Here is a 24,294-nt window from a genome sequence, read left to right on the forward strand (position 1 = left end):
TTCTTCTTGACCTACATACAGATTTCTCAGGAGGCAGGTCAGGTGGTCTGGTATTCCCATCTCTTTCAGAATTTTTCAGTTTTTTGTGATTCACACAATCAAAGGCTTTAGCATAGTCAATGAAGCAGAAGTAGATGTTTTTCTGAAATTCTGTTGCTTTACTATGATCCAACGGATGTTGGCAATTTGACCTCTGGTTCCTCTGCCTTTTCTAAATTCAGCTTGAACATCTGAAAGTTCTCAGTTCACATACTGTTGAAGCTTGGCTTGGAGAATTTTGAGCATTACTTTGCTAGCATGTGAGATGACTGCAATTGTGTGATAGTTTGAACATTCTTTGGCATTGCCCTTCTTTGGGCTTGACATGAAAACTGACCTTTTCCAGTCCTATGGCCACTGCTGAGTTTTCCAAATATGCTGGTATATTGAGTGCAGCACTTTCACAGCATCATCTTTTTTTTTTTTATTCTTTTAAGATTTGAAATGGTTCAGCTGAAATTCCATCACCTCCATTAGCTTTGTTCATAGTGATGCTTCCTAAGGCCCACTTGACTTCTCACTCCAAGTTGTCTGGCTCTAGGTGAGTGATCACACCATCGTGGTTATCTGGGTCATCAAGATCTTTTTTGTATTCTTCTGCGTATTCTTGCCACCTCTTCTTAATATCTTCTGCTTCTGTTTGGTCCATACCTACCATAGCTATAGGCAGTTTTAGAGTCTGTTTCAAGATGATGTTTAAATATAAGTGGGAAAAATAGATGTGAGAGCTAGGATTTTGAAAGCAAAACAATTTGGCCTTTTCTCAACTGAATACAGATGCTTAAACTTCCCAGGTGGCTCAGTAGTAAAGAATCTGCCTGCCAATAAAGGAGATGTAGGAGACACAGGTTCAATCCCTAGGTCAGGAAGATCCCCTGGAGAAGGAAATGGCAGCCCACTCCAGTATTCTTGCCTGGAAAATCCCAGAGACAGAGGAGCCTGGCGGACTACAGTCCACAAGGTCACAAAGAGATAGACATGACTGAGGAACTGAGCACCCAGGCATGCAAACTTCTGAAAGAAAATAAATATCACCTTAGGAAGAGTGGTTTCCATGAAAGAGTTAAAAATGAGTTCAAGGTGAGAACATAATGTATGTATTTATACCTTCAGTTATTTAGAAGAAAGACCCTCCATAAACCCGTAAGGGTGTACCTTCCTTTAAGATACCATGATTTCACAGCCAGGGTTCAGAATTTAATCAGACCTTGCCCCTAGCTATCATGGGACAGGAGGGAGACAAGAATCAGAGAGCTTGGAGGATGAATCACTACTTTCTTGGCAGGGCCCTTGAGGATTTGTCAGAGATATTCGCTCAAAAACAGTTTCAGTTTTTATTTTCTTTCCCTTCTCAATGAGATGGAGACTCACTTATTATTTGATAAGCAACACCAAAGGGCAGTGATTCTAGTTGTAGATTATTTGTCTTTGAGCTTTAATAAAGATTCCCCCACAAAAGAACACGTTTTGTTTAAGGGCATTTTCTGCCTCTGATGGGAAGGTTCTCCTCCTGCCAGTTGAAATAGGAGAAAGTGAGATCTCTTTCCAGCCTTATTTACTGAAGTTCAAACCAGCAATGCAAACAAAACATTTTGGTGCTTGGTGGCAATTACTGATGATTACATGATGATGTTCTAGGACTTTCTCAGCCTCACCATGGCCCTTTTCTAGGCATTGTCCCATCCTTTTTTTCTTTGGGGACAAATTATGCTTTAAATATTCTCATGAACCTGCTGTATTCACATAACACTTTAATGTATTAGCACTTAATGCATAAAGAAACCTAGAGGAATTATTGTGTGAATCTAAATATGACTTTAAGTGATGATGGAAAAGAGCTGCAGTTTGTAGTTTCCAGGGTATCCTTTTCCTGTCCTATTATAGTTATGCTCGCCCCTTTACCTGACCATGGGGTGGGAAGTAAGAGTATCACAATTTGGAAGCAATAAAAATGTGAAGTACCATCTTTTCAACCTCTGAATGGTTTCATGATAGCAAGACTTTAACTTTTATATGTTTATTGGTTTTGCAGGTACTAAAGCATCTCCTTTTCCAAGACAGGAAATTTTAGTCCTTCCTTCACTCATTCAGCAAATCCCTATTGAAAGCCAACTGCATGTAAGACATTGTTAAAGGCAAAGGCATCAGACTTTAAAAAGATGGGCATGAATGGAGCTTATGTTATAGTGGCAGGGGATGGGAGCAGATTAAATCAATACAGCAATAGTGATAAAGGTGATGCTGAATAATAGAGGGATGAGGTGAGTTATTTTAGATTGGTGGATAAAGAAAGTCTTTTTTAAGCAGCAGCTTGAAAAATAAGAAGGAACTAGGCAGGTAAAGAATCATGGAAAGAGCAGTCTGAGCAGAGGGAATAGTAAATGTAAAATCCTGGAGGTGGGAAGAAGCCTGCTGTGTTCAAAAGGCCACTGTGGCTGGAGCAGACTGGCTCAGGGGAGAGTTGGGAAATGGACTCAGCAAGGTGGCCAGGGCCATGTGGTGCAGAACATGTAGGTCACAGTAAAGATGCTTGGTTTTATTCTGAGAGAGATGAAGCCTTCAGAGGGTTCTGATCAAAGGAGTGCTGTGATCTGGTTATCTCCTGAAAAGATAATCCATCCTGGTTGCTGGTGGAATGTGTATTTTAGGAGTAGGAGGAGCAAGTGGAAGCTCAGAGGAGGGGGGTTGTTTAGGAAGTGTATTAGTTACTTACAGCTGTGTAACAAACCCCAACACCTAGCCACCAAAAACGACTATCTAAATTTAGTATCTCACATAATGTCTGTGGGTCAGGAATTCAGGAATGGCTTAATTGGGTCATTCTTGCTCAGAGTATATCATGAGGTTGCAGTCAAGATGTTGGGCTGAGCTGTAACCATCAAAAGGCCTAACCAAACCCATTTACAAGATGGCTCACTGTTACAGTTGTTGGCAGCAGTCTCAATTTCTTGCCAAATGGACCTCTCCATAGGGCTACTTTAGTGGTCTCATAAACATGGCAGCTGACTTCCCCTAGAGTAAGAAGTAATCCAAGAGAGAGCAAGGTGGAAGCAACAATACTTTTTTAATGACCTAGACTTGGAAGCGATACATTGTCATTTCTGCAATTACCTATTTGTTACACAGGTTAGTCCTATGTGACTATGAGCCAAGAATTACTTGGTGCCATCTTGGAGTGCATCTTGGATCCCAGCTCATCTTGATGCCATCTTGAACTTCATAGCAGTTGTCTGGGAGGGAGATAATGGTGGGAAAGCAAGAACTGCCTGCCAAAACTACATTCTAAAATGATATATGCATCTGGTAACACATCTGAATAAAGATCTTCCTCTGTCATTGGCTCATTGGTGACCTGCTATTTACAAATAAGTCCACAGAACCCCCAAATATTCCAGCCATAACCCATGGTTAGACTATGAGGAGTTTTAACCACTTTTGTAAAAATAGCAATTTACTTGGCTTAATTTGACAATCTTCTGTGATTATGATAAGTGACAGAATGACACAAACTATGTGTTTCTTAATAATTTAAATGACATCACAATCTTGTGAGATAGGAGGAAAGATGAATACACTTCTATTACATTTATATTTTATATAACACCTATTTTGCCCCTAAGTTGCTTACTGGGTTGGTTGTTTGAACAGGCTTCATTTATCTTTTGCCGAGCCATGCTTAGTAAACTGTCATTCGTATAGTTATTTAATGGGAATGTGCTTTAAGTAAATCAGCATGGTACTGGCCCTGGAACATTCTCCATCAGCCTATCTATGGACGCACAAGGCAGATGGCTGTCATTCAGCAATTGCAGCAGAACCCTCTGTCAGAGGGGAGCATCAGTTTAACAGAGTGTAGGTGCAAATCGCTCTAGGTAATTAGGGGAATTGTCCATAGCTTTAAGGGCTTCCCTGGTGGTTCAGCTGGTAAACAATCTGCCTGCAATGCAGGAGACCTGGGTTCAATTCCTGGGTTGGGAAGATCCCCTGGAGAAGGGAAAGGCTACCCACTTCAGTATTCTGGCCTAGAGAATTCCATGGACTGTATAGTCCATGGGGTTGCAAAGAGTCAGACATGACTGAGTGACTTTCTCTGTAGCTTTAAATTCATTTCTCAGTGGTTATTTCTTAGCTTTCTTTCATTTTAGACAAATGAAAGAAACCAAAACCTTAGTCACTGGGGAAACAATCTTTAGGGGAAAAAAAGTTTCAGCAGCAATTACTGTGGCTGGTTGACCAAGGAAGACTCATGACCTTTATGCAATGCCAGAATGGGTGGCTTTGGTGGCAGAGACTAAACTGAATGCTGTTATTGTCTTGATTATCATATTTTAAGAATAGCTACCAAGTTTGGCCAAATGGCACTTTCCCCATCTCCGACTCAAATATAGAGAAAAAAATTAACGTTTTTTTTTTCCCCCAAATGTGTTCTGTCACAGTTTTGAAGGAATGGTTTTGCCGTTTAAATTCAAACCAGTGTGGGGTGAATAGTATAGATAGTAAATTTTAAGAGAAAGTCACCAGCAGCAATGAGCTATTGGCACGGAACCAGACGCTGTTGTTCCTGAGGTCATTTTGAGTAAAATGATGTCCTTAGGCTGTGAGCCTGACATACATTCCCCCACGATGGTGCAGCTCCCCTACAACAGAAAATCAATGTGTTTATGTTTTGCTTTAGTGCCGGCGAGTGATGAAGAGGAAGGAGCGGTCCTTTTTGACAACTCTGGCAAGGCGGCTGTGGATCCCTTTGACACGTCTTCTGGGTCTGTGCAACTCATCGGAATAAAACCCACAGCCCTCCCCGTGGTGCACCCCACCTCGGACAGGAGCCAGGAGCCGGCCGTCCTCAACGGCGAGGTGAGCACCCCAGGGCAGAGCGGGAGAGAGTGGGTGCAGCCAGGCCTCTGTGAATGTGGACCAAGGAGGAGCCTCTGGGGGCTCCAGGTGCAGGTGTATGGGGCTCTGTGGGTCATTTTTACCTCTTCATGTGCGGACCTCAGTGGAACGAATCAGGACACCGGTCACCCCAAACCAGTTCGTTGAGTGATGTTTTTGGAGCATTTTCCACCTTCATCAGAAAGTCCATGAAATGAAGTGAAGTGAAAGTCACTCAGTTGTGTCCAACTCTTTGCGACCCCATGGACTATACAGTCCATGGAATTCTCCAGGCCAGAAAGCCCATAGGGGACTTTTTAAGAAACTGTCATTATGAAGAGAAACATCCAAAATTCTGCTTCCCTAACCCCTCACTCACACAGCCTGCTTCCTTTCTTGATAACACCACTAAAGTGGTCATGATGGGGTATCTGTGGCAGTGGGGATGGAGAGAGCTGGAATTGATAGGGGACCAGAGGAGATATGGACAGGGAATGTGGCCCGCTACATAGACTTTGAAATGACTTATTCCTTCGAGCAAGCTTTGCATGCTTCCAGGAGGAATATCAATAAATAGCATGGTGTTAGTCAATTTTCCTGTCTTAAAAAGATTAGTACTATACATCAGAGAATAAAGATTTCACCAAAGAAAAACATATGGATGGATGGGTGGGTGGAGATAGATAGATGATAGATTGAGGCAGTTTAGGGGAGAACAAGAGAGTAAATTGGGTAAAAATTAGCTGCCATTTCTCCATCTTCTGCAGCAGAATGGTCAGGGGGCTGAAGATGTTTATGATCCCTGAAGGCCATGCTCATGGAATGTCCTTGTGAATACCTCACACATGCATGCACACACACATAATTTCATTGCTATTCTCTGTTGTCATTCAACAGGTTGGTTGTTCACTTCGTTGGTTTATACCTGGCTGGCTATGGTTACCTTCCCTGGGTGGGAGATTTCCTAAGCTTCAAAGGCTGTTTCCCACCACACCTTGAGGAACATACCGCGACCCCATACAGCTGAGTCCTGTAAGCGCACTTCAGGGCTTGTCCACGTCCCCCATCCAGGCCACGTGAGAAATCCTGTTACAGACCTGATCTAGGAAGCTCCTTCTGCTTTCTGGACAGAGAGACTGAACTGCCTAGAGGGGTGATGAGTTGATGTTCATCAATTTTAAAAAGAAACTTAACTGGGAATTTCCTGGAGGTCCAGTGGTTAAGACTTGACACTTTCACTTATGTGGGCCCGGGTTTGAGCCCTAGTTGGGGAACTAAGCTCCCACAAGCAGCACAGGGCAGCCAAAAATAAAAATAAATAAATAGATAATTAAAAATAAAAAGAGCTTAACTGGCTGTGGAGTCATAGAGCACTTGCATGCCAACCTCCTCATTTTTTTTCAGACAAAGAAACGGAAGTCACAGGCCTCAGGTGGCTTGCTCAGAGTCACACTGCAGGTTATTGTGACAGCTTGATCAGGTCCCATGGCTCCCTATCTAGCACTCCTTCCCTCTCTTTGACTTACTGTGGCCCGTCAGTAAAGAAGAGCGCTTTGCTTGAAAGAGTATGGACTCTCCAGCCGCACTGCAAGAATGTGAGTCCTGACTCCTCTACTTAATGTCTGCGTGACCTTCAGTTCAGTTCAGTTCAGTCACTCAGTCATGTCTGATTCTTTGTGACCCCATGAACCGCAGCACGCCAGGCCTCCCTGTCCATTACCAACAGCTTAAATTCTCTGTGCCTCAGTATCTCTATCTGTACAGTGGGACTGTTATGAGGATCAAATGAGTTAATATGCATAAAGCACATAGAATATTGTCTAGCATACAACAAATATGTTATTATGGTATCATCATCATTAACTTTCAGGTGGTGCTAGTGGTAAAAAACCCACCTGCCAATGCAGAAGATGTAGCAGACGCAGGTTTGACCCCTGGGTCAGGAAGATCCCCTGGAGTAGGCAATAGCAGCCCACCCCAGTATTCTTACCTGGAGAAGCCTATGGACAGAGGAGCCTAGAGGGCTACAGTCCATAGGGTCACAGAGTCGTGCACAACTGAGTGACTGAGCATACTTCATCATTAGTCAGCTAACCATCCAGGATTCATTGATCAAGTACTTAATGCCCTTAGGCCCTACAATTTGGGAACCTATATACCTTCTCAAAGCCAATCATAGCCACTGAATCTTTCCCTGAGCCCAGTTCTGCCACTGGACACTCAAGCCCCAGATTAGAGGCCTCTGAGGTTATCACTGATGCACTGGTAACTATTCTTCATTAAGACCCTCTACCCAGTATGGACCCAGGTGACGGCCGCCATGCCTAGATCTTTTCATCCCAGCTTAGCCATGTGAATGTCATGGGGACAGATTCCATGTTGGCTAAATCTAACCTACCACTCTGTTTTTCAGCCAGACTGTCACAGAACAGAGGAGCATTTTCCCTGTCCAGAACTATATACGTGTCACATTTTGGTAGTTGAAGGAATAGACCTTGCTGGCATCTGGATTGAAAAAAGAGCCGTGAACTGTCCTCTGTAATTTGCTACCTTGTGACATTTTAGGCAGATTATTTTATCATTTTTCTCCTTCTCTTACAGGCAGCTTGTTTAAGTGAAGAAAACACAGCCTCAAAGCCATAAATTTTCTTTTTATGAATTGTAGGTAACTCTTTTAAAGATTATTTTAAAGCAAACAAAATAACAGCATACAAAATTCAGAAAATGAGAAAGACCACTGTAATTTCACTACCCTAACATATCCTGTTTTCATGTTTTCCACTTTCTCTTCAAGCTTTTGCTCAAACTCATGTATATTTTAGAATCTTATCATATTCAGACCACCTTATATCTTGTATCTTAAGCATTGGCTGTGTTGCTATTGTCTTTCTGACAATTGTTGTGAATGTCTTGATTGAGTAAGTGCACCATTGATTGGGAAACTACTCTCTCGTTGTTCAAACCAGGTATTTTTTGGTTTTAGTTTTCATGCATGACTTATAGAAATTCTTATTTTGAGAATAATTTTAGATTTACAAAAGAGTTGCCATAATAGTACAGAGAATTCCTTTATCCAGCTAGTTGTTTACCTACTACTCCTAATATGAACACCTTGTGTAACTATAAAAAACTGACCCAGCCCAGGAACATAATATTGGTGCAGTACTGTTGAATAATGTGCAGACCTCATTTGAAATTCACCAGTTTTCCTCTCATGTCTTTTCTCTGTTCTGTAATCCAATCCAGGATCCCATGTGGCATTTAATTGTCTCTTGAGTCTCCTCCCAAACAAGTTTGGGGTAGTTCAAGTTTGGGAGAGTTCCTCCATCCTTTGTGACCATTGTTCTTCATGACTATTATTCTTTTGAAGCGTACTGGCCAGTTACTGTGTAGAATGTCCCTCAGTTTGGATTTATCTGGTGTTTTCTTATGATTGGATTGAGGTTATGAATTTTTCATATATCCATGGGAATGATGTGCCCCTTCATGGGCATGGAATCAAGAAGTACCTGATACTGATATGTCTGATTACTGACAGTGTTAACTTTCATCTCTGACTTTGAAATTCTCTTGGAATGTCATCTTAAGAAGGGATTCCAGAAATGGATTCCTGGCTCAGAGGATGTCATGCTAGCTTCTTTGCTGGTTTTCTCAGTGGCAAGTGGAATGAGGGAACAATTAAAGACTTGTGAGATGCCGCCAGCCTAAAGATACCATCAGGACCCAGGTTGGGGAGATCTTTGCAAGAGTTAGAAAAAATATATTCCTCAGTTTGTTTCTTTAAACCTTGTAAAAGTAAAGCATCTACATAACATGTAGCCTCATGTTGGTGAACCCCTGGCTTTGTACACCTGTTGACATGTATCTTACCCCTGGATGAGTACATTGCTAGAATCACCTAGCAGTGGAAAGTGTCAGGACTGGAATCTGCTTGCATACTGAACCATGTCCTGGGCATTTGGGAGTTTATCCTAGAGGATGGGATATATATAGGTGCTCGGGCTCCTGGCTTCTGAGCTAGCTGCGTGGATGGGTTTTCCTAAAGCACCACACTCTCACCACTATTGTTGACCAGACCCAGCTAGTGCTGTGTCTAACCCTCAAAGCCCCCGGCTGTTGGTTTGTGTTGTCACAGCTGCTTCTTGCAGCTGGATTGCCCCTTCCTCTTTCCTTCTTGAAACAAGAGCCAGAAAAAAGAACCAGAGTAACTTCGATGGGCAAGAAGGAACAGGGACATTCTAAGAGAGCAGGGTAGACGTGGCCTGTCTCCCTTCCTTTTTTCGTCCTGCCCCTCCCCTGAACTCCCTGCCCCCAAAGTGCTGCACCCATGCTGTTCAGTCTAAAGCCCCCACGACTGCCCCATTCCACCCAAGCCTACCCACCTTAGTGCTCTGTGCTCCCAAAGCTACTCATTTCCCTTCCCCTTGTCTCTGTCAGACTCCCTTTCCCTTAGTCTTTGATGAAAATGAACCCTGCACAACCCACATTAATGGTAATAATGTTTATTTTTTCAATATACAAAAGACATAATGAAATTATTTTTACATTCTGTTCTTCATACAAAAATCTTCAAAATGAATGGAGAGAGTAGTGTAGAAACATATTCATTCCCATATTTAAAATAGATAGCCTGTTTTAGAGTTGGTCCCAGTGCCTGGCCATATTGCAAGGATGCCATGCGTGTGAACTCCTGCAATCCTCACAACAGCTCCGTGAGGGCAGTAGTATTATCTGCCTCTTACACCGAAAGAATCTGAGGCACAGAGAAGTTAAGTAATGTGCCCAGGGTCACATAGCTAGGGAAAGACAGAGCTGGAATTTAAACCCAGGCAGTTGGTCTGGTTCCAGAACCTATACCCTTAGCCCCAGCTTTATGCCACACCATCATTAAAATGTAAATGACTGAAAGCAACAGAATTATCCTCCCAAGGGTGTGTTTGCATATAAACCCAGTGAACTCTGGTAAATGTTTTGTGAAGAGTTGAGAATGAGTGAGAGAGAGAGATTGACTTTAAAAGGAGATCTTCCCCTGTTTTGCGGGCAAACTTACTTAAGTTTGGCTCAAGAGGGGACCCTGCTCCCGTGCTTCCCTATGGCAGCGGGGGGACCCGGAGGACAGAGGGGAGCAGGCAGTTCCCTCTGCAGAAGGTAGTACTGCCAGCCTTAGGTTTTGGAGTCCTGATGTCCTAGCAGATTTTAAGTTCATTATCCAAATAGAAGAGACTTAAGAAGAAAAAGAGCTTAATCTCAAGTATCATCAGCAGCGTGGAAGGTAAGACAGGGACTCATGGGTCCGATGGCTGGAAGCCCAGAATTCCAGGCTTTGGACCCTGCTACCTGGGGGACTTTCAGGTGCAGGAGGGATACAAAGGGGGTAGACAGCTGTACCCCCCCGGCCCTCTCTTCCTCCCTTGGCATTGGCTGCAGCTGTAAGGAATCTCCTCTGCCGTGTCCCCGGGGCCTCCAGGCAGTTCCTCCTGTCTTCCCTGGCCTCGCCTCCTCTGTACTTCTCACGTGTCTTCAGAAGCTCAGCAGAGCCTGACCTGGGGATCCGACCTCAAGTTTCTGAGACCGCTGGACCTTAAGCCTTCTCTCACCCTCTAATCCTTTCTTCAACCGCACTGTCTTGTAGGAGTCCAGCACAGACAGCAGACAGGAGCGTGGGCGGCTGCTCTGTTGATTGGGAACGAGGACCAGCAGCTCAGCCCCGTCTTCTGGCTGCCCCTGCGCTTCCCTGTCTCCTGAGGACCCTCCTGGAGCCCTCGGGCAACAGTTCTTAGCCCAGGTCCCTGGGCTTGCTAAAGCAATATGAAAATAGCTGTGTATTGGCTTTTGGAGGGCAAGACTCCTAACTCTCAGATTTTCTACTGATCTTCCACAAATCCACGGAATATAATTTGAAAACCACTGATCAGTGCCAGAGGTTTCTCACTCAGGTACGGGACCAGAGTCAGCTCTGGGACTTTTGCAAACTACAGATGCCCAAGCCCCACTCTTGAAGATTCTGATTCAGCAGGTCTGGGCCTCTGGATTTTTGCCAGCTCTGCATGCAGCTCCAATGCTCTGCCGATTGACCATTGCCTTGGGCATCTTCCAAATGGAAAGCCCCAATTCTGGCAAGCCCACACCAACCCCAGCCCCCAGCCACTCCCTGGGCAGAATCTACAATCCAGGGGCTTAGACCTTGGACCCTCTGTACTTTGTCTTCTCATCCTAAGGGGCAGGGTATTTAGCAGCTAAATGTGCAGACTCTGAACTCTGACAGAGACTGTCCAAGGTCAAACCCTGACCCCACCTCTGATTATGGGTTGTCATGAAGGTTAAGAAGACATCACGCATGTAAGCCACCACAATGATGGCATAGCACAGAATCTGTAAGGGGAGCTCTTAGTTCACTAGGGGTCCCAACTCTTCGCTTTACTAACTTAGCTTTTTTGACTCTTAGTTTCCTCATCTGCCAGGTGGAAGTCATCCCCACACTTACCAGCCTTTCCATGATTGTTCCTTGAAATCTTAGCTATGAAAATGCTCTCTACTTTATACATGATTATACAAATGTAGTCAAGCCTGACTGCAAACAGCTCCAATGGTTCTCCATATTGTTCAGTAAGTATCAGGCAGGTTTCACCATTCAGCTCTGTTTGTGGGCATAACATCTTCATATCATTTGTTCACTTATTTAGTGCAGTCATCCGTTTGTATCTTTGACAGGTGAGCAGGAACTGGTTGGCAATAATGGCCACTGAAGCCTTCAAAATTACCCAGCAGTAAAGAATGTGCCTGAAGTGCAAGAGACAGGGAGACATGGGTTCGATTCCTGGGTTGGAAGATCCCCTGGAGGAGGAAATGGTAACCCACTCCAGTAATCTTTCCCAGAAAATCCCAAGGACAGAGGAGCCTGGTGGGCTACAGTCTATGGGATTGCAAAAGAGCAGACATGATTGAACAAATAAACAACAACAACAAAGCTATAGACTGACAAAAATAAGCTTTCGAGTGCAGGTTGATAGAGCGAGGAGAACTTGCAAGCAGGATGTCTACTCCTCTTTCCCACCCCATTCATCCCAACTCTAGCCTTTCAAGAACTGGTGGTCTTATCCAGATGGACATCAGCTAAATGGCCATAGGCTTGTTTATTCACTTGACAGTCATTGTCCCCTGCTGTGTATTGGGCACCATGCATGATGAGACTCTTTCTCTCCCCAGGTGAACAAAGCCCTGAAGCAGAAGTCAGACATTGAACACTATCGGAACAAGCTGCGCCTCAAAGCCAAGAGGAAGGGTTACTACGACTTCCCCCCGGTGGAGGCTAGCAAGGCTCAGACGGAAAGGAAAAAGATGTATGAAAAAGCACCAAAGGAAATTGAGCACGTCTTGGATCCAGACCCAGAACTGTGTGCCCCGTTCACTGAGGCTAAAAACAGGTGCAGTTCCTAAGGGGTTCTCCGGGGGTCGCTGTACCATTGGTGGGATGACGGCGGGGGGTGCCTCGGGCAGTACCGTCCAGGCCTCCGGTTCTATTTGTCGCCTGAGGACTGTCATCTTTGCAGGCTGCTGGTCTGGGCCGCACTGGTCTGTACAAGCAGGAGTTCCACAATGAGTCTGGAAGATAATAAAATTAAAGCCACTGAAAAACAACACTTATGCAAACAACCGTAATTGTCCCTTAGCTTTTAATGATGTTTTCAAACCTGTAGCTGTTTCAGAGCTGGGTTCACATAAAATTATCACCTACCTGGTTATGCAACTTCCAGATCAAGGGACAGTGTATTCATCAATAATTTTAGTGTTTCTTACATAAGAAAAACAGACTCCATGCCTCACCTTTTGATTCAGCTTCAATCAATATTTACTGCACAGCTACTCCAATCTCCCTGCTGGGTTCCTGTCTTTAATTCAAAAACTTGTCCATTTGACATTTATTGTCTCCTGCTCTGTATTGGGCCCCAGGCATGATGCTGAATACTATTATGGTCATGTGTTCAGTCATTCAATATTTTATGGTGGACTGAACAGCCCAGTCTCTGCTTTTATGGAACTTAAGGCCTAATGGGAGAGAAAGATGAACACGAGAGTTTCTTGCTCACAAGTGCGCTGGGTGTTTGAAATGTGAGATACTCAGCCTAAAAGGCAGGCCTGCCCTAGCAAGGAGGGGTAGGCCTGGTGGTTGAAATTGGCAACCCTCTAAGCTTTGCTGCTAACTCAGCAGGGGGTGGCTTCACCTACTAGGAAAAGTGGTGTGTGTGAGTAGTCACTCAGTCAGGTGTGATTCTGTGGACTGTAGCCCGCCAGGCTCCTCTGTCCATGGAATTCTCGAGGCAAGAACACTGGAGTGGGTTGCCATTCCCTTTTCCAGGGGGATCTTCCTGACCCAAGGATTCAACCCCGATCTCCTACATTGCAGGCAGTTTCTTTACCATCTGAGGGAAAAGGGGTAAATGTCAGCAAAGCTCGACAGGCCCACTTCTCTTCTTTGCCTTTCCCTCTGAGGCACTTCCCCTAGAAGCATTTTCATGACTTGAGACCAACTCTTCCAAACACACGTTCTCCTTGGCAGCTGCCCCTTGACTCTGAGCTGCCAGTGCTCCAACCCAAACCATAGCCTTCACAGACACAGCCTCTAGAGAGGTCCTTGGGGAGGACAGGATGGTTCCTGGACTGAGTGGGTATTTATTAAAAGCCAAAATGACTATGTGATGGGCCTAGATGGAAGCCACATAGTCAAGCTGGGAGTGGGGACTAAATTTTATGAATGGAATCTTCATGATTTATTTTTAATAATGAAAAGAGGGAATTCTAAGCCAGTGCCTCATTTTCCAGGCTTCTTATTAGGCTTGGTGGGGACAACAAGCTGTTGGTGTAAAATCACACTGGGAAGGGATCACAGCGCACATACCCCCATGTTGATAACCGTAGAAAAAAGGGAAGGACATCTGTGGATTTTAATGGGAGGCTGGGGGTGTCTTTGGCTTTTACTTCACACTTTGGGACTTTTTACTTCAGGGGTCTTTTATAGACTTGAGTGGGGATTTATTTTTTCCTGGGTTTCCTGCTGACATTTGGAAAATGAATCAAAAGTCATCTACAAGTATGCGGAACTTAGTTTAGAAATTATTTGAGAGTTAAATACAGTTTTCAGTGAAGACATTTTATAACGAGAATGAACAAAACATTTTTCTGAAGAGGTGCATCTCCACTTCCTAACAAAAGGTCGGGCCAGTTTTCTAAGGCCTTTTGCTGGCCTGCTGATGCTGGGAGTATACAGGCAATTCTTAGTACATGTTGAAGAAAGGATTTAATTTAAAAAATGTGATCAGTTAAGGAAAAAATTAGAGATAACCACAAATCAGGTGGGGTGGGGGTAGAAAGGGAGACGAGATCAGCAAGAGATGGAGACGAGAAGAGAAAGATTAATGTCGAGAAAGAGACTTGGTAAGCTCTTGGACACTATTCTTCTTTTTAAAAGATATTTATTTGGTTACGCTGGGTCTTAGTTGCCGCATGAGGGATCTTTAGTTGCCACATGCAAACGTTTAGTTGCACATGTGGGTTCTAGTTCCCACACCAGGAATAGAATCCAGGGCCCCTGCATTGGGAGCGCAGAGTCATAGCCGCTGGACCACCGGGGAAGTCCCTCGGGCCCTATTCTTGTCACACTCTGCTGTTGACTCCAGGCACTGTCCACTGCTGCCCATTGTATCTTACCTGTTATCACAGGTGAGACATACCTGTTAGTTACCATTCACAGTTCAGCTCTCTAGAGGTTCTGCTCTCAGTGACCAGCCCCGGCAAGGCACGAGTAAGGAACCCATTCTCTAGGTCAGAGATAGCGTCAATAACCAGAAGCTTACCCTGAGAGCTAAATAAATCAAATGAAAATTTAGAGTCCAAATGTTGACTCATCCTGATATCCTTTCAAAGAGTTTTCACAGCTTTTTTTAAGTCAGAGCACACCCCCATCTTTATGTTATAAACTCTTATGTCTTCAGAGATACAAGGTACATAATATAACTGAGGCAGGTGCTATCAGAGGCCCCCTCCATGTCCCCTCAGCCCTCCTAATAAGCCAGCAGCGTCCTTCTTGCTGCGAACATCTGTGACTCTGATACAAGGTCCCCAAGCAGAAGTGTCAGGTAGTTAATATGCTCTGGAGCAGCTGCAGTCCGTGACAGATGGGAACTGATGGATAAATACCCCTGGCAAGAGAACTCTACACTGTTGTAATAACCACATTTTCTGGTTTCTGTATTTGATGATTTGACATCTGGGGTCTGGCCCCTGGAGAAACTGCCCCTCCCGGGGCTGGGTTGCCAGTTCCTAGGGACAGTAATTTTCCTCTGCAAGTGCACCCATCACGCACAAACCGAGCAAGCTAGAACTCAGACCCCAGCTGCCTCCTACACACAGGGGCTCTGGCAGTCTGGGCCCCTGATCTCCCTGCCCACATCACCCCTTTCCAGTTCTTTCCCATGAAAGCCACAATAAAGGCTCTTACCCTCATTCTCCCTGCACTCCCCCTGCCTCGTGACTGACCCTGGTGCTTCCCGTGTGGCCCTCCATAGTGTGATATGCCCCTTTCTCTTGGGATCAGTGAATATACAGGCCATCTCTTCGATGGCAGTCATCCCCCGATCTGTTGGGTTTACCATACCTGAATAACAATGAAACCTACGTTTTAAAATAATGATCTCCCACACTTCTCCAGTAAGTTTGAGCCCCAGATGCCCAAGACATTGATCTGCTCTAGACCATATTCTTTATTGGCTTACTTCCCTTTCCTCTCTCATTTTCCCACTTCTCAACTTGCGCTTCCTGGAACCCTCTCCCAAATAAACCACTTCTACCTATATCATCACAGAGCTTACTTCTGGGGGAACCCAACCTAAGGCAATAACCTGTAAAGACAGTTACTCTGGTAGAAGCAGAACCTCCTCTCCCTCCTCTTCCCCTTCCCCTCCTCTTCCTCCTCCTCCTTCTAGTCCATCTTTGTGGAACCCTAGGGCTCCACAGAACACAATGCTCAGGAACTACTTTCTTAAACTATAGTGATTGATCCAAACCTCCTAAAAAATCCAAATGAAATCCATCCTCCTCCTCCCAGCAATATTTTCAGAGGTTAAAAAACTTACACCTCAATTTTGCAAGTTTTAAAATTTGTTAACTTTTAAAGAACATAGGAAAATACCAATAGGACATGATATACCTAATGGAACTCTATTTGATTAAAATAAGTAATATCTCTACCCAAAAGCCCAGTTTATTTCAAAGTAGTTGCAGGCACACATTGGTAGCCTGATTAATTGAGATTCGTGTTAAACAGCAGCCTTTAAGCTGTATATAATGGAACATTGTCTTTGATGGAAAAGGATACTGGAGGGTATGCCAGTGTCTGAGGGCGCACCCACATTCAAGGTTCTCGAAAGGGCTTATACAGTCTCACTACTGTATTTCTAATACTTCCAAAATAACCTACTTAAATGTCAATTGCTAATCCTAGTATTTACTCCTCCACCACCATTATTAGTAAATCTTTTCTAAATGGGTTAATTGGCAATCTCAGGACAGTTATGGAGTCGGCTTTTTCAAAGAATGATTTGTAATTGGGTCAAGGGAAAGAATTCTTTGGGGTCTTCCTTAAAGTATGAGTCACTCAGAAGAGATTCTGTTTCACAAGATTGTGCTCCTTTCCTAGAGGACGCCTCTATTTGCATATAGCTACAGGGCACAGTTTATAACATTAGGTGGTAAGCTCCTATATTAGTCAGGATTCTTTTGGTTGCAAATAATGGAAAACCAACATGAATTGGCTCAATAAAGGGGAAATTTTACCACTGAACAGGCCAAGGCTTCAAGCATGGCTAGATCCAAGAGGTCATACAATGATTTCCACGTTTATCTTGTTTCTTCACTTTTGCTGGCTCCTTTTCAGGCAGGCTGTTACCTCATAGTGGCAAACTGGCTGCCAGCAACTCTAGGCTTATATCCTATCTTCTTAGAAACCACAATGCCAAGAGAATGCCTCTTTCCTGGTTGCTGTAGCAAAAGCCTTGAAACTTAGTCGCACTTGATCAACTCATGTGCCCACTCTCTGACTAGTTCTTATGGCCATGGGGTTGTGATGCCGTGATTATCTGGCCTGTGTCACATGCCTATCCCTGGAGAAAAGCTGGCCATCCCAGTGCCCTTACCTAAAGAGGGTTGTCCTGGTGCCAGATGAGCAAAGACCACAGAGGCTCTCTAAACAGGTGTAAGCTCCTCTTGATGAGGGAGTCAGTCTAATAGTGTATGTTTTATTCCCTAGATTAATTGCAAGGGTGGGGTCTTGCCCTTGGGGTTCTGATGTCTGTTCTAGACTAGCAGTGTGTGAATGTCATGCTCTGACTAACTGGGTATGGGGTCATGAAAAGGTATCTTTACCTCCCAGGTTTCTTCCATGGTCACTAACAATAACACAACCTCTGTACCTTGAACTCACGAATGGATAGAATCTTAGAACCAAGACACTAAATAGGGGAGTTCTCTGAAGGTAGATGCTCTGAAATGCAAATAATTTACAGAGAAAAACTTACTGTTGGATGAGAGGGAAGTAGCCAGTGACTTTATCCTACTTTTGTGGGATAAACCCTGCAAGATCATATGGGATAAACCCTGCAAAATCATGTGGGATAAACCCTGCAAATTTTGCAGAATAAAACCCTGCAAAAAAGTCATCACTCCTGAGTTGCCTCCTCTGCAAAAGGAAAAGCACAGCCACGGCCCTCACTGTTACTGGTTCTTTCCCCCTCCTAAAAAAGATTCCTCTAAGGACAAGTAGAAACAAAACAGTAATGACAAAAGTATGCATTTCCTAGGGTGAGCTGGGTGGAGCCTCTGAACATGTGAACCTCAGTCCCTGGTCAGGGCACTAGAAAATGCCTGCATGTAAAAATAAAGGAATAAATAAACAAGCCAACAAAGACACTCATCATGGGCAAATGATGGCACTGGCACTGATGGAAGCCTGGATTGTTCCAGAACTTTTCCACTGAGCAGGAGGAGTAAGGGCATGCGGATGAGACTCTTAGCTACAAGGGGTTTGGGAATCCCTGTGTGTGTGTGGTTTTTTTTTTTTTTTAATTAATTTATTTTTTAATTGAAGGATAATTGCTTTACAGAATTTTGTTGTTTTCTGCCAAATATCAGCATGCATTAGCCATAGGTGTACATATGTCCCCTCTCTCTTGAACTTCCCTCCCATTTCCCTCCCTGTGTTTTGCAGCCATAATTCTCAACCACTTTGCCGTCCTAACAGCTATAAGGGGCTGCATGCTCCTGGCAGTTACTGGGGCTCACTTGAGTAGTAATTTTCTAGGAGGAAGCACCCCTTTTAGAAGAAGGCATGATTTTAAAAAGATGTCCAAAACTGATCAGTCCTAATGAGGCTAGACCGTAACTGTAAACTAACTTTGAAATTAATTGAAGTGAACTTCCTAGGCCTGAAATGGTCTGTGTCCAGGTTGATATGTGGCTGGCTGTGTTCACGAAATGTCACCTCTCTCGAGAGGCCTTCCCTGACCATCCTATCTAAAGTCACCCCACATCCTAGTCACTATCTGTCACCCTTATTACTTTGGGAATTACCAGGCGCACTGTCTATCTGCCTCTTTAGAATGTAAGCTCAGCAAAACAGGGCTGTATCCATCTCATTGTGGATCCTCATCCTCTTCCACCCTACCTGGTACATTTTAGCCACTCAGTAATGGATGGGTGGATGCATGGGCCCCTGATTGCCTTGCGGTTCATGGCTCCTTAGCCCAGAAGGGAATCCATTGTGATGAAGGTAGAAAAGAAAATCTATCGTCAGCGGTGTTTAAGAAGCTTATTATCCACAGTGTTTGTTGACACATCATGGAATCCTGCATGTGAAATTAGAAAGGTGAAAAGAAGTAGGAGGCTGCTAAGTCAACAAAGCCAACAAAAGCAAGTTTGTTCTTGCAGTGTTCACTGTCCTGGAGGGTCAAGGGAGAGTTCTGGTCTTGCCGTCAGCAGAATTTTAGATGAGGTTGCAGTGATGCAATTGATTAGAGTTACTCAGTTTCCATACCAAAGGGCACTTACAATTCAGTCAAATGGTTACAGCATCTGGTTGGGGATGGGGGGAGTCTTTATTCCACTCTTTCTACAGTTCCTGATGGCCAGGGAACAAATACCATCAATTCTGAGATTCGCGAGGCAAATCCAAAGCCTTCATTGGTTGCCTGTAGTTTGGATCAGTGGAGAATTCCATCTGTCAGGGTATTTGCTGCATCATAACAGTTGTTGAATTTTCTTCAGGCAACAGATGAAGAACTCTGTCTACCGGAGCCGGCAATCTCTGAACAGCCCGAGTCCAGGGGAAACAGAGATGGACCTTCTGGTAACTCGGGAGCGACCCCGGCGTGGGATCCGTAACAGTGGATACGATGTAAGTGTCTGGTGGGCAGAGGTGAATGCAAGCTTTGCGTTTTTCTGAATGCAAAGGGGATAGAGCATTCTGTCATGTTTTAGTTTATTGTGTATCAGTGGAATTTAAAAATACACTGAAATGTTTTCTATTTTATTATTCCTTATTTCCTCTTTTGCAAAGTAAGACTAACTGGAATGTATCAGAGTAACAAATTATTGCTCAAAGAATCTCAAGGTCTAAATTCAACTATTTTATGAATAGTACTTTATTGACCTTATACTGAACAGCGATGCTAAATGTCCTTAATTTTTTCCCCTTTGTTCTTAGAATCTCAGTAGGAACCATGGCCGTGGGTTAGAATTCATTTAAACATAGGCGTCTTTTAATCCAGAGCACTGTTGAGAAGTTGGATTTGTTCCTGATTTCGTAACTCCTCAATATGCCATGGAAACAATGAGATTTCCCACAGAGCGATTTGGTGATTTCACATGATGAAGCACATGCTTATGTGCAGGGGTGCTCCAGGCTGCAAAAATGTTTCTAATCCCATCAAATTCCCCAGGTGATGACTTAACAGTTTGGTGCCTCCTATCAAACTGTTTACATCCCGTCATGTGTAGTTGCTCTCATGAGTTCGAGTGAAAGATGCTGTGCTAAGATGTTCAATAGTGCTTTATTGTGTCCCAAGATTCAAATGGTCTTGAATATGCTCTTAGGTTTTATGAAAATGTTTCTTTCCTTTTCTTCTAAAATGTTTCTCTAATTACAAATACAAAATTTTCTGTAACAAGAGTTACGATTCAAATATATCCAGATAAACTTTTGTTTTAATTGTGAGGTTGTAATTTGAAAATTACACTTGCTTTCTTAAACATACGGTGCTAATTTGAAGGCAAGAAGGTTTTTTCCCCTCGGAATTGGTCATTCTTTGCCACAAAGCTTAAAGTGGGATTTTTAATGGTCCAATTAAAACAGAAATGCTATACCTAATTTGAATTTCTAATTACCTTCCTGACATTTAAACTTGATGTCTGTGTTGGTGGTGATACCCTTATCTTTTATTTCTTTTTCATTTTTCATAGCTAAGAGGTGGTTTAATTTTGTAAAATTCCAAATGCTTTGGCCAAATCTCTTTTTTTTTCTCCTCCAGATTAAAGTATTCAATGTTAAATTTTCTCTTCATACAAATATTTCTTATGCCAAGCTTGGTCATCAATTTGATAATCAGCCTGTAGTTAAAAGTAGGGCATTTGAAATTTCCATTTAATCTCTCCCTGCCAACAGTGAGTATTCTTCCTGGATGCTTGTAGTTTGGGAAACTTTATCTTCTGCTCAGGAATATTCTGCTGATATGTGATAGCATTCTTAGTTTTTTTCAAGACTTGTATTAATAGATTTCTTATGAGGTTCTAGACATAGACGTTTTCACAGTTTGAGGAAATAGGCCAGAACACAGTTAGTTTTGAAAAGAGAACACTGCAGGTGTTTTTCACCACTGTGCCAGGACTTGGAGTATTCACTGGATACTTTCGGAATTTTGCATTAGAACAGCAGGAGAGAGAGGATTTTTTTAAAATGAGGTTGCTTACCTCTCACATTCATGTATAAATATTCCAATTACAGATTACTTTAAGGGAAGCCCACTTCATTTCAGTAGATTTTTTAAAAATATATGTTTCTTTGAAAAGTGTGTGTGATCACAAAAACATATGCAAATACAAGTTTCCTTAAGAGATGATGATCATCTGGGAAACAATTTGAAGAATTTAGACTGTTGATGCTAAGAATGAAATTGCTTCCTTTATTTCCTCCTGAACCTTTTGATTACATGAGCGATATCTGCTCTCATTTCCTGGCTGCCCACACTAGACCAGGCCCTGTTCTAGCCTTTTTACGTGTATAATGCGATTGTATTTGCTGTCACCAGACAAGTGGTTATTCTCATTATGCCCATTGTATAGGTGGGAAACTGAGGCTCCGGGCAGTTACATGATATGTTTACGCATCTCCAGATCCTGTCCCCTTAACTACCCCTTAATACAGCTTCCATGCGCCCCCACCATACTATATATCTGTCTTTACATAACATATGCCCTGTATTTCTGATCTCTCTAAGATGGCAGGTCCCACAAGAACTCTTGCATGGTGAACTCACACAAGCAAAAGGTGGACCTGCAGATAAAGTAGAGAAAGAAGAGTCATGGTTTTAAACAATGCATGCATTCATTTTCTGAATCTTGATTTTCCAAAAGTGCCAAAGCGCTCCTGGAAAAGAACCCAGTAGCTCAGCAGTGAACAGGTCATTCAGTTGGAAGCATGTCAGGTGTCCTACTGGGCCTGGGCATCTTAAAGCCAGGCCAACATTTCCAAGTCTTTTCTGCCAGATGAGGGAACGCCAGGACCCACTCCTTAACGTGGTAGAAACAAAAGCACTGGGAGATTGATTTAAGTGTGAATTTTTCAAAGGTTGCCTGCGTTAGAGTCCCAAAGGAAATGCCTGCATGTAAAAATAAAGGAGTAAATGAGCAAGCCAACAAACACACTCATCACAGGCAAACCTCAGCCCTGGGACTGATGGCCGCCAGGATTGTTGCAGAACTTTTTCCATGGAGCAGGAGGAGTAAGAGCATGAAGAAGAGACTTAGCTACAAGGGGGTTGGGAACCCCTGTGTTTTGCAGCAATGATTCTCAACCACTTTGCCACCCTAACAGCTAAGACGTACTGTACACTCCTGGCAGTTACTGGGACTCACTTGAGTAGTAATTTTCTAGGAAGAGGCATCCCTTTTAGAAGAAGGCAGGATTTTAAAAAGATGTCCAAAATTGATCAGTCCTAATGAGGCCAGACCATATCTTTAGACTAACTTGGACATGAATTGAAATGAATTCCTCCCAGTGTATAAGTGGGTAGAAAAGATAACTTCAGCGTAATATTTCAAAACAAAAGTAACTATTTCAGGGATTTCCCTTGTGATTCAGTGGTTAAGAATCCGCCTTGCAATGCAGGGGACATGGGTTCAATCCCTGATCAGGGAACTAAGATCCCATGTGTTGCAGAGCAACTAAACCGCTGCCACAGCTAGAGAATCCATGCACTGCAATGAAAAGATCCTGCATGCTGCAACTAAGGACCTGACACAGTTGTTTCGATGGCTTCCATTTGCAAGGGATGAAATGTGATCTAGAAGGCCCCTGATTGCCTGAGATAACTTACAGGGAGTCTGGAGCCTTCTCAGTAAACCTGTAAATCCTGTTGTTAATGGGAGGCTCTCCTGCTCTTACAACTGTGGCATGAGAGTCAGAGACCAAAGCAAAGCACAAGGATGCCCTGGTACCACACCATGTGCCAGTGAAGGGTATAACCAACTTCTGGTTTCGTTGGGGAGCGAATGGTTGGATTGGGGGATTTTGTCCTTTACCAGAAGCCCCCTGCTGTTGCCCTCTGAACCACGTGCTCCGTGTCGGCCCTGCCCCCACCCCATTCACCTCCTAAGCATCCCACCTAGAACTGGCTTACATAGGTCTCCCATCTCAGCCTTTCATTTCTTTCTCTTGCCTCTGCCGACTAGTTTAAGCTGTTAATAACCCTGGCTTGATATGTTATCTCATGTTAATGAATAGGACATGGTGTTTTAACAGAGCCCTTTAATCCCAGGGAAATATCTGACGATGGGAAATCAGGCTCCCTGGTTGAGGCTGAGGCAGAGGGAGGTTTTTGGTGGTGAAGGGGGAGGTGTTTGGTGGTGAAGGGGGCCTTCCAGTGTCATCCAGACCTCTCCAGGCTGGTGGCTGCCCACAAAGAGACTTGTTAACCTACGGAGATGGAGGCCTCTTGGCATGTGGGGAACAGGAGGTAGTTTCTTGTTTGCAGGTTTGGGGGTCGGCGGGTCAGGTTTCAGGATGGCCTAGTGATGCTGCTCAGAGCCAGGCCTCCCCTGCTGGACTTCCTTCCCACGCAGGTGGGTTCCCAATGGGCAAGGGGCAACTTTCCTTGCTCAGTGAGCACTCAGGTGACATCTGCCTGCTGGTTCTCTCTGGTCTCCTGTGCTCTGGATGCTGCCTGCTTCTGCTCTTGGTACCACCTACCCATCCTGCCTCTCCTGGGCTCTGAGACCTCTTAGCCTCTTGACCAGTGTATGCATGTGTGCTAAGTCACGTCTGACTCTTTGTGACCCTATGGACTGTAGCTTGCGAGGCTTCTCTTTCTATGGGATTCTCTAGACAAGAATACTGGAGTGGGCTGCCGTGTCCTCCTCCAGGGGATCTTCCCAAACCAGAGATCGAACCCGCGTCTCTTACATCTCCTGCATTGGCAGCAGCTTACTGCAGGTCAGTGCCCCCACACTCTTGGTGTGGATACCTTGAGGGAAGGGAAGGAAGCAGGACTGGACAGAGTTAAAGGTTGGGATGTGGTATAGGAACTACAAGACCTCCCCACAGGGAGCGCTGTAACTCAGCAACCCTAAAGAGTTGTGTCAAGTTTTCAAGAAGCATCTGGGTTCTTGTCCTCTAGTACTGACCAGTCCTTGTGTGTCCTTGGGTGAGGCATTTCACTTTAGCCAAGGACAGTTCCTAGTGAGAGAGCCGGCACTGCCTGTTCCCTCTAATGCTGGGGGAGAGCAAGGGTAATACCCAGGTGACAGCCAAGGGCTGGAGACCTGCCCATCAGCTCGGGAAGAAACGCTCGAGTCTGGAGCAGCACAGCACCATCCCACCCATGCTGGTTCCTCTGAACTCTGGTCCTTGGCCCACGGGGAGCCCTCGAATCCCTGTAGGATCCGGAAGCCAGAGGACAAATGAGAACCCCACCTCGGGACTTGCTACCCCTTCATTTCTTCCAGTAAACATTTCTCAAGTGCACTGGGATCTATTGCATCATATGTATGTTTAACATCTGCCAGTTCCACAATATAATCTCTGAAAGACAAAGGGAAAAAAATATAAATATTGCAAAAAAA

General features: G+C 44.1%; 1 protein-coding gene across 1 annotated transcript in view; it reads left to right on the plus strand.

The window, feature by feature from the left end:
- KIAA1549L (KIAA1549 like) overlaps positions 1 to 24,294 on the plus strand; it is a 126,559-nt gene that overhangs the window by 60,687 nt on the left and 41,578 nt on the right. The window contains exons 13-15 of the mRNA XM_061149431.1: positions 4,715 to 4,893; positions 12,118 to 12,335; positions 19,225 to 19,354. Of these exons, the coding sequence (XP_061005414.1) occupies positions 4,715 to 4,893; positions 12,118 to 12,335; positions 19,225 to 19,354 (527 nt within the window). The remainder of the gene's footprint in view (positions 1 to 4,714; positions 4,894 to 12,117; positions 12,336 to 19,224; positions 19,355 to 24,294) is intronic.

This window comes from Dama dama, chromosome 1 (genome assembly GCF_033118175.1).
Source record: "Dama dama isolate Ldn47 chromosome 1, ASM3311817v1, whole genome shotgun sequence".
Classification (NCBI taxonomy): Eukaryota; Metazoa; Chordata; class Mammalia; order Artiodactyla; family Cervidae; genus Dama; species Dama dama.